The following is a 10,841-nucleotide window of genomic DNA, read 5'->3' as shown; positions in this document are numbered from 1 at the left end:
GAGACTGTGGGGTGTCCAGGGCAACATGGCCCTTCCCTCTGCCCTTGAGTCTAGCTGGTTCATCCAGTGCTTCTGAGGGGTCCAGGGCACGCCCACAGCCTGGAGTCCCTGCAGTCTGTGCGCGGACCCCAGGCAGCCGTGCCCCATGCCTTCCGCAGTGGGCCCAACAGTAGTCCCTGCTTCCCTCCCCAGGTGGGCAGGAACAGCTCACTCCACATCCCTGGTCTCGCATCCCCATGTGCATGCACCTGCACAGACAAGGACACAGACTTGAGCTATGTGTGGAAGACGAATGGGATGGACCTGGCCTGGCCCTGGTGCTCGACTCCCTTCCAGAAGTTGAAGTCAGCAGGAGGGTCACATGTGAACATAGCAGCAGAGGTGTAAGGGGAAGGGGCTCATTTGATGTTTCCATGTGCTCATTTGATGTTTCCATGTTTTGCGGGAAACACTGACGTGCTCATAAACACCTAAGAGGGACATCTGGGGACCAGCGTCAGGGCCTGATTGCGCAGGCGTTCTCGGCGCCCTTAGTGACATCACCCGCACAGGGGCGTGGTTTCCTTTGAGTGCCTCAGATTCTCAGACGCTCCAGGTGGCCGTGGTGGGCTGACCTGCAGCCTGAGTAGTCATGGAGGCTGCAGACCCAGGTGCTGGCATAGGTGGTGTGGCGGGAGATGCTGAAGGCCAGGGAGGTCTGGATGGAGCTGGTGACCCAAATGGCCCTGAAGGGCACGAGGGCCTCGGAGGCGCGGGAGAGGCGGGTGCGGCCACGGCTGAAGCCCCAGAGCTGGTACAGGCACCTCACGCTCCGGGACCTGGCGGAGACACCATGCCAGGGCTGGGTGGCCACGCCTCTCCAGGACCAGGTGGACATGTGGCGCCAGGGCCTGGTGTCCACAGTGCCCTGGGGCCAGGAGGACACGTCAGGCCGTGGCCTCTTGGACATGCTGCATCAGGACTTGGTGGGTGTGTGCCGCCCGTGGCCAGAGGACCAAGAAGCCAACTTCTCAATTTGTATCCTATTTGAAGAGAGGCCAGGGTGGGGGCTGGAGCAGGGAGGAACAGACCTCCTATAGACAGTGGAATGCAGAGAAGGCAGTCAACCTGGGGATAGGAAGGGCTGTGGGGAGGGAGACCAAGAAGATGGCTAGAGGGTCTGGCCTCAGGGGGATGGGTCAGGGGTGGCAGGGAGAGATGGAGTGGGGAGATGGCCTGAGGGACTGGAAGGGCGGAGAGCAGACTTGGGGTGGGGATGGAGACAAGTGAGAACGGCCAGAAGGAAACAGGCCTCCAAATGAAGAGTTGGCCTGAGGCACAGGCAAGGTTGGTGTGAGATGGTCCCTTAACCTCGGCACCACCAGCTCCATCGTAGTGCTCTTCCCGTCACCCATGGAGGCAGAGATGGCCCGCCAGCCCCTGAGCCCACACGTCCAGCCCTACCACAGGGCAGTAGGGAAGGAGCTCACAGCGAACGGCAGCCTCCTAGCAATGTTAGTTTGCAAAGGGGCCTGGGCGGGTGGCAGGTGTCTGGGGTCATTCTAATAGGGAATTGGAGACCACCAAAAGACGAAGTCTAAGGATGTAGACATGTGCAGTGAGCCTGACACCAGCTGAGGGGGCAGAATTAGGGGAACAGTTCCCACATTTAATTTTATTTTCTTTTTCCCTCCCTTTTAGCAGGCAGACTGCTGAAGATGGTGGCCAGCTCCGAATTTCCATCATGTTCTGTCTCAAGCAGCTTTTCCTGTTGGTTGGGATCAACCAACCAATTACAGGGTACTTTGTGCCCCCAGGGCTTCCCTGGTGGCTCAGAGGTTAAAGCGTCTGCCTGCAATGTGGGAGACCTGAATTCGATCCCTGGGTCGGGAAGATTCCCCTGGAGAAGGAAATGGCAACCCACTCCAGTACTCTTGCCTGGAAAATCCCATGGACCGAGGAGCCTGGTAGGCTACAGTCCATGGGGTCGCAGAGTCGGACACGACTGAGCGACTTCACTTTCACTTTGACTTTGTGCCCCTAGTTTTCCCTAAGCCTAGGCCAAGAAAGAGTGCCTAATATTAACCTAGGCAGTGCATCCTTCCCCAGGGCATTGATTCCTACACTGGTTGCTGATTTATTATGAGGGCCTAATTGTTTGCTTATATTGGCCTTTGGGCACTCTTGGCCCTGTTGTTTTCCACTGGCTGGAGGAGGAGGGTGTTTCAATATTTCTTATCATTCTGTGTCTGAATATATTTTCAAATACTGGCCCTCCACAGTTTCTTGCCTTTGTCTTTGGTTTCAAGGGAAGGTTCTGGGCTTCAGATAGTCTAGTAGTACAGTGTAATTGAAGACAATTTAGGAAATGGAAAAAAAATATATTATGGCTTCTAATTCAGCATTAACTGTGGTCAGTACTTTGGAATGCTTTCTTAGTTTTATATTGGCATTTATATGGCTCAGCTGGTAAAGAATACGCCTGCAATGTGGGAGACCTGGGTTCAAGCCCTAGGTTGGGAAGATCTCCTGAAAAGGGAAAGACTGTGCATTCCGGCATTCTGACCTGGAGAATTCCATGGATTGTATAGTCCATGGGGTCACAGTGTTGGACACAACTGATTGTCATATCATCTATAACAATAATGTAATTTTTGCATACTCAGGGTAATTTTTTCCTGGAATTATTTTTATTTAACATATAAGCATTTTCTCTTTCAAAAATTTATTCAAAAATTTGTATGTGGATGCATATAAGAAGTAGCATAATGTAAGTGTTCAGTCAGTTCAGTTCAGGCTCTCAGTCATGTCCAATTCTTTGCAACCCCATGGACTGCAACATGCCAGGCATCCCTGTCCAATATTTACTCCGAGTTTAACTAAACATATGCATTGAGTCCGTGGTGCCATCCAACCGTCTCATCTTCTGTCATCCTCTTCTCCTGCCGCCTTCAATCTTTCCCAGAATCAGGGTCTTTTCAAATGAGTCAGTTCTTTGCATCAGGTGGCCAAAGTACTGGAGTTTCAGCTTCAACATCAGTCCTTCCAATGAGTATTCAGGACTGATCTCCTTACAGTCCAAGGGACTCTCAAGACTCTCCCCCAACACCACAGTTCAGAAGCATCAATTTTTTAGCACTCAGCTTTATTTTATATTCCAACTCTCACATCCATACAGGACTAGTGGAAAAACTATGGCCTTGACTAGATGGACCTTTGTTGGAAAAGCAATGTCTCTGCTTTTTAATGTGCTGTCTCAGTTCAGTTCAGTTCAGTCGCTCAGTCATGTCCGACTCTTTGTGACCCCATGAATTGCAGCACGCCAGGCCTCCCTGTCCATCACCAACTCTCGGAGTTCACTCACTCATGTCCATAGAGTCCGTGATGCCATCCAGCCATCTCATCCTCTGTCGTCCCCTTCTCCTCCTGCCCCCAATCTGTCCCAGAATCAGAGTCTTTTCCAATGAGTCAACTCTTCACATGAGGTGGCCGAAGTACTGGAGTTTCAGCTTTAGCATCAGTCCTTCCAAAGAACACCCAGGACTGATCTCCTTGCAGTTCAAGGGACTCTCAAGAGTCTTCTCCAACAACACAGTTCAAAAGCATCAATTCTTCGGCACTCAGCCTTCTTCACAGTCCAACTCTCACACCCATACATGACTACTGGAAAAACCATAGCCTTGACTAGACGGACCTTTGTTGGCAAAGTAATGTCTCTGCTTTTCAATATGCTATCTAGGTTAGTCATAACTTTCCTTCCAAGGAGTAAGCATATTTTAATTTCATGGCTGCAATCACCATCTGCAGTGATTTTGGAGCCCAAAAATATGAAGTCTGACACTGTTTCCCCATCTATTTCCCAGGAAGTGATGGGACCAGATGCCATGATCTTCGTTTTCTGAATATTGAGCTTTAAGCCAACTTTTTCACTCTCCTCTTTCACTTTTATCAAGAGGCTTTTTGGCTCCTCTTCACTTTCTGCCATAAGGGTGGTGTCATCTGCATATCTGAAGTTATTGATATTTCTCCCAGCAATCTTGATTCCAGCTTGTGCTTCTTCCAACTCAGCGTTTTTCATGATGTTCTCTGCATAGAAGTTAAATAAGCAGGGTGACAATATACAGCCTTGACGTACTCCTTTTCCTATTGGGAACCAGTCTGTTGTTCCATGCCCAGTTCTAACTGCTGCTTCTTGACATGCATACAGACTTCTCAAGAGGAAGTTCAGGTGGTCTAGTATTCCCATCTCTTGTTAAACATTTAATAGGTTTCCATTTGTCCCTAATAATGATTCAGTGGAATTCTTCTGTATAAGTCTTTGCCTGATTGGTTATGTCCTGAAGATAGATTCCAAAGGGTAGAAGTACTGAGATAAAAATTTACTTTTCTATTGATTTTTTAATGCTATTGGCGTACAGTAGGTGGTTGCTACTCAAAAGTGTGCCTGCCCCCAGAATTCTAGTTTGATGACCACCTTTTATCAGTAGGTCTGATTCCTCCCAAAGTAAAAACCTTAGCTTGCAGATCAAACAACTCAGAAACTCTAGAACTGTAACTTTATGGCCTACTGACCTTGTTTCAGATCAATGTAGAAAAGTTTGGGGACAATTAGTTAAGTCTTTGGGGGAGGAGTTAGCTCCATCCAATGAATACCAGACCACCTAACCTGCCTCTTGAGAAATCTGTATGCAGGTCAGGAAGCAACAGTTAGAACTGGACGTGGAACACCAGACTGGTTCCAAATAGGAAAAGGAGTACGTCAAGGCTGTATATTGTCACCCTGCTTGTTTAACTTATATGCAGAGTACATCATTAGAAACGCTGGACTGGAAGAAACACAAGCTGGAATCAAGATTGCTGGGAGAAATATCAGTCACCTCAGATATGCAGATGACACCACCCTTATGGCAGAAAGTGAAGAAGAACTAAAGAGCCTCTTGATGAAAGTGAGAGGAGAGCGAAAAAGTTGGCTTAAAACTCAACATTCAGAAAACGAAGATCATGGCATCTGGTCCCATCACTTCATGGGAAATAGATGGGGAAACAGTGGAAACAGTGTCAGACTTTATTTTGGGGGGCTCCAAAATCACTGCAGATGGTGACTGCAGCCATGAAATTAAAAGACGCTTACTCCTTGGAAGAAAAGTTATGACTAACCTAGATAGCATATTGAAAAGCAGAGACATTACTTTGCCGACTAAGGTCCGTCTAGTCAAGGCTATGGTATTTCCTGTGGTCATGTATGGATGTGAGAGTTGGACTGTGAAGAAGGCTGAGTGCCGAAGAATTGATGCTTTTGAACTGTGGTGTTGGAGAAGACTCTTGAGGGTCCCTTGGACTGCAAGGAGATCCAACCAGTCCATTCTGAAGGAGATCAACCCTGGGATTTCTTTGGAAGGAATGATGCTAAAGCTGAAATTCCAGTACTTCGGCCACCTCATGTGAAGAGTTGACTCATTGGAAAAGACTCTGATGCTGGGAGGGATTGGGGGCAGGAGGAGAAGGGGACGACAGAGGATGAGATGGCTGGATGGCATCACGGACTCGATGGACGTGAGTCTGAGTGAACTCCGGGAGATGGTGATGAACAGGGAGGCCTGGCGTGCTACGATTCATGGGGTCGCAAAGAGGCGGACATGACTGAGCGACTGAACTGAACTGAACTGAATGTCTAGTATTTCCTGCAACCTCACGAAATTTCCTGATAGTTTTAGTAGTTCACCATATTTTCTCCACGTATGATCAGGTTATCTGTGGATAAGGTGTGCTCAGTCACTCAGTTGTGTTCGACTCTTCACAACCCCATGGATTATAGCCTGCCAGGTTCCTCTGTCCATGGAATTTTCCAGGTAAGAATATTCGAGTGGGTTGCCATTTCTTCCTCCAGGGGATCTGCCTGACCTAGGGATCGAGCCTACATCCCCTGCATTGGCAGGCGGATTCTTTACCATTGTGCCTCCTGGGAAGTGGCACAGTGTTAAAATTGAAAGAAAGTAAATGTGCATCTTCATTGAATAAAGATTCAGTAAATCAGAATAAGCCCATCCCTTGGTGGCTCAGTGGTAAAGAACCCACCTGCCAATGCAAGAGACTCGGATTCCATCTGATTCAGGAAGATCCCCTGGAGTAAGAAAGGACAACCCATCCGGTATTCTTGCCTGGGAAATCCCATGGACAGAGGATCCTGGTGGGCTGCAATCCGTAGGGTTGTGGAGTAGAATACAATTGAGCAACTAAACAATAAAACAATAAGAAAGAAATCAGAAGAAGTTGAGAATCTGTGTGAGGAGATGATGCATTCCTGTTTTAACAGTATGCTCCCACTATGTGACTTATTACTTTTGACCTTTTTTTTAATTTGTGTGGGTCTCAGTTGCAGCATGCAGGATCTTCAACACAGCATGAGGGCTCTTATTTAATAACTGCAGCAATGTGGGATCTAGTCAGCTCACAAGGAATTGAACCTGGGCAACCTGCATTGGAATTGTGGAGTCCTAGCCACTGGACCACCAGGGAAGTCCCTGACGTAAGTATTTTCTTTATTTGGGAAAATAATTGTCTGCTCTATTAGATTAATGGGCTTTCCAGGTGGCAGAGTGGTAAAGAATCCACCTGCTAATGCAGGAGATGCAAGAGATGCAGTTTCAAACCCTTGGTTGAGAAGATCCCTTTAGAAGGAAATGGCAACCCACACCAGTATTCTTGCCTGGAAAATTCCAGGGACAGAGGAGACTGGCGGTCTACTGTCTATGGGGTTGCAAAGAGTTGAACGTGACTGAGTGACTGAGCATGCATGCTCTGTTAGATTAAGAAATAATCTTTCCCAGTCTTGTTCCATTAAAACATTGGAACTTGATTTTGAATTTGATGAAAAGTGTATACCACTGTTAAGGACATGTATGGATTTTGTAACCCAGCATCCATTTTCCTTCTTTTGGTACTGGTATGCTGTCACCTGGGAAAATTGCCCCTTTCCTTTTCTCTCAGCAATTGTGACTGTGATAGAGTTGACTTCACCTCTGATTCCAGGGGTGGGCATGTGGCCCAGGACTGCCAAATTGGAGCACTGCTTTCCTCCAGCTGTGGTGATATCATCCAACCCGTGACACTTTGGGTATCTAGGGGAGACAGGATGGCAAAGGACAGAGGGAGAGTTGGAGCAAGAAGGTAAATCTCAGGGAATAAAATGCTGGATCCAGCCATGCCTAAAGACAAACTACCTCTGTACCTTGTAGTTACACAGACCTAGAAATTCTCCCTTTGGCTTAAAAACCACTGTGGATATTCTTGGTCGTTTTTGTTCCACTTGTTCTTCACTTGCAATAGCAAAGTGAATTGAAGAATCATAATTTTCTTTCTTACTTAACTAATGTGGTCTGAAGACTTGGTCCTTCTTTATTACTTCAAGGGAGAAATAGGCCTATTTTGTTACTAAGTGATTAGTTCCTTGCTAATCAACCCATATCATGGTAGAAAAGGAGACCAGTGAGTCAAAGGAGGGGAGGGACACTGCAAGGGGCAGCTGGAGGAAGGGAACAAGGAGAATGACCATCCCTTGCCAGACAGGGCACCCAGAATCGACCCAAAATTGGGCCATATAGTGGATACAGTGAAGCCTGTGCCATCCACAGTACTTTAAGAGCTGTATAATATTCCTCAGAATGTGTAATCCATAGTTATTTTAACCAATCTCTTGTATATAGGTCTTTAGACTGTTTTAAATTTGTCAGTATTATAAACAAACCTGATACATTTGGTATCCTGGTACATTTGTTTTTGTGTAATACATTATGTGGAGAAGGAAATGGCAACCCACTCCAGTATTCTTGCCTGGGAAATCCCGTGGACAGAGGAGCCTGGTGGGCTATAGTCCATGGGTCGTAAGACTCGGACATGCCTGAGTGACTAAACCACCACCAACACAGGATGTACAATAATTCTGATTTAAGAAGGAGCATTCTTGGGTCAAAAAGTAATCTCTTTTTTAAATGTTTTATACATGTTACCAAATTGCCCTCCAAAAACGTTGCATCAATTTGACTCCAACCAGTTGGGTATGAAAGTGTCCAGTTTCTGACTTTCTACCCTGATGTTGTCATCTTGTTGTTTAGTCGCTAAGTTGTGCCCAACTCTTTTGCACCCCCATGAACTGCAGCACAGCAGGCTCCTCTGTCTATGGCCATGGGGTTTTCCTGGCAAGGATAATGGAGTGGGTTGCCATTTCTTTCCTCAGGGGATATTCCTGAACCAAGGATCGAACTCACTTGGCAGGTGAAAGTGAAAGTGAACTCGCTCAGTCGTGTCCGACTCTTTGCGACCCCATGGACTGTAGCTTACCAGGCTCCTCCCTCCATGGGATTCTCCAGGCAAGAGTACTGGAGTGGGTTGCCATTTCCTTCTCCAGGGGATCTTCCCGACCCAGCGATTGAACCCGGGTCTCCCGCATTCCAGGCAGATGCTTTAACCTCTGAGTAGATTCTTTATTTTACCACTAAGCCACCTGGGAAGCCCATTTGTCAGATTAGCCTGGCATAATAAAATAATAATAAAATACCACAGACAAAGTGGTTTAAGGGCTTCCCTGGTAGCTCAGCAAGTAAAGAATCCTCCTGCAATGCAGGAAACCCTGGTTCAATTCCTGGGTTGGGAAGATACCCTGGAGAAGGGATAGGCTACCCACTCCAGTGTTCTTGGGCTTCCCTGGTGGCTCAGATGATAAAGAATCTTCCTGCAATGTGGGAGACCTGGGTTCAATCCCTGGGTTGGGAAGATCCCCTGGAGGAGGGCAAGGCAACCCACTCCAGTATTCCTGCCTGGAGAATCCCTGTGGACAAAGGAGCCTGGCAGGCTACAGACCGGGTCATAAAGAATCGGACACGAATGAGCGACTAATCACAGTACATTAGGAACAGTGTTTGTGAATAAATCTGCCAATATAGGGGCGGTCCTAAGATGGCAGAGGAATAGGACGGGTAGACCACTTTCTCCCCCCACAAATTCATCAAAAGATAATTTGAATGCTGAGCAACTTACACAAAACAACTTCTTAACACTGGCAGAGGACACCAGGCACCCAGAAAGGCAATCCATTCTCTTCAAAAGGAAGTAGGACAAAATATAAAAGACAAAAAGACAAAAGAGTTAGGGATGGAGACCCGTCCTGGGGAGGGAGTGGTGAAGGAAGAGACATTTCCAAATAGCAGGAAGCCCTCTCACCAGCATGTCTGTGGGGAGTTTTGGAATCTCAGAGGGCAATATAACCAAGAAAAAGAAAACAAAAAGAAAACCCACAGAATACACACCTAACCACAGGGAGGCGCAGGTTGCATGCTTAGGGTAAGGACCAGGCCTGAATGCCCTAAGGACAATCTGAAGGAGCTAACATGACATAGCAACCCAAACTATGGGATAGCCAGAGAAAGAGGGGAAAAAAAAAAAGAGAGCGAGAGAGAACTTTCCAGGGAAAAGCTCTGAGCTAACTAGCAGCTTGGCCCACTCACAGAACAAAGGACTGAGTGAACACCAAAGGAGAGCTGGCTGGCTTAAAACCAACCAGTCCCCAGATGGAGGCAAAGAGGCAGACAGTCGACAGCCAGAGCCAGAAGGTGAGGGGCCATCTCGGCCCCAGAGATGGCATCCTCCACCAAACTGTGAGCAGGCCTCCAGTTGCTAATCACATCTTCCTGGGATCCTGGACAGTTGACATCCACCAGGAGTGTCGCAGCCTGATATCAGCTCGCCAAAGGAGACACACGGCACACCTGAGACAGTGCACTCACCAAGCACCTGGTCGCGTGAGGTGCTTGGACCTGGGAAGGGGAAAAAACGCATGCCCAACCAAGTCTGTGCCCTTGCAGAGTGCCTGAGAACCTGAACCTGAGCAGCTCAGACATGGGGAGTGAACAAAACACAGGTCCCGCTTTGGACAGTTCCCATGCAGAGCAACCTGGACCCTGAGCAGCGTAGACCGGGAAACACATGCCACCATGAGCTGGGGCAAACCCCATGTGGTCCATACACTGCAAACACTCCACACACATGCCAGTGGTATTTGTTCGCAGCGTTCTTAAAGAGATGGGAATACCAGACCACCTCACTAGCCTCTTGAGAAATCTCCATGCAGGTCGGGAAGCAACAGTTAGAACTGGACATGGAACAACAAACTAGTTCCAACTAGAAAAGGAGTATATCAAGGCTGTATATTGTCACCCTGCTTATTTAACTTATATGCAGAGTATATAAGGAAATTCCTGGAAAATCTCATGGAAGGAGGAGCCTGGTGGGCTGCAGTCTATGGGGTCACACAGAGTCGGACACAACTGAGCGACTTCACTTTCACTTTTCACTTTCATGCACTGGGAAAGGAAATGGTAACCGACTCCAGTGTTCTTGCCTGGAGAATCCCAGAGACAGGGGAGCCTGGTGGGCTGCCATCTATGGGGTCGCACAGAGTCGGACACGACTGAAGTGACGCAGCAGCAGCAGCAGCAGCAGCAGCAGCAGCAGAGTACATCCTGTGAAATGCTGAGCTGGATGAAGTACAAGCTGGAATCAAAACTTCTGGGGAAAATATCAATAATCTCAGATATGCAAATGACACCATACTTATGGCAGAAAGCAAAGAAGAACTAAAGAGTCTCTTGACGAAAGTGAAAGAGGAGAGTGAAAACGTTGGCTTGAAGCTCAACATTCAGAAAACAAAGATCATGGCATCTGGTCCCTTCAATTCATGGCCAATAGATGGGGAAACAGTGCAGTGACAGGCTTTATTTTGGGGGGCTCCAAAATCAGTGCAGATAGTGACTTCAGCCATGAAATTAAAAGATGCTTACTCCTTGGAAGAAAAGTTATGACCAACCAAG

At 47.6% G+C, this 10,841-nt stretch overlaps 1 protein-coding gene across 5 annotated transcripts in view; it reads right to left on the bottom strand.

The window, feature by feature from the left end:
* Nucleotides 1-3,632: 3,632 nt before the first annotated feature.
* Nucleotides 3,633-10,841, bottom strand: part of IKBKG (inhibitor of nuclear factor kappa B kinase regulatory subunit gamma) — a 46,387-nt gene continuing 39,178 nt past the window's right edge. Inside the window, exons 10-13 of one of the 5 annotated variants that reach the window (XR_008201584.1) lie at nt 9,013-9,072; nt 6,997-7,097; nt 6,055-6,212; nt 3,633-5,368 (exon numbers count right to left, since the gene is read on the bottom strand). Coding sequence is in view for 1 of the 5 variants with exons in the window: in XM_052663220.1 (XP_052519180.1) it covers nt 9,026-9,072 (47 nt within the window). In the remaining 4 variants the exon portion in view is untranslated. Of the gene's footprint in view, nt 5,369-5,629; nt 7,098-9,012; nt 9,073-10,841 lie in introns of those variants that run through there. The other 4 variants (XR_008201582.1, XR_008201583.1, XR_008201585.1 and 1 more) reach the window with 4 other exon arrangements.

The sequence above is a fragment of the Budorcas taxicolor genome, chromosome X (assembly GCF_023091745.1).
Source record: "Budorcas taxicolor isolate Tak-1 chromosome X, Takin1.1, whole genome shotgun sequence".
Lineage (NCBI taxonomy): Eukaryota > Metazoa > Chordata > Mammalia > Artiodactyla > Bovidae > Budorcas > Budorcas taxicolor.
Note: the sequence above shows the minus strand (reverse complement) of the source record. Positions and strands in the feature narration are given on the sequence as shown.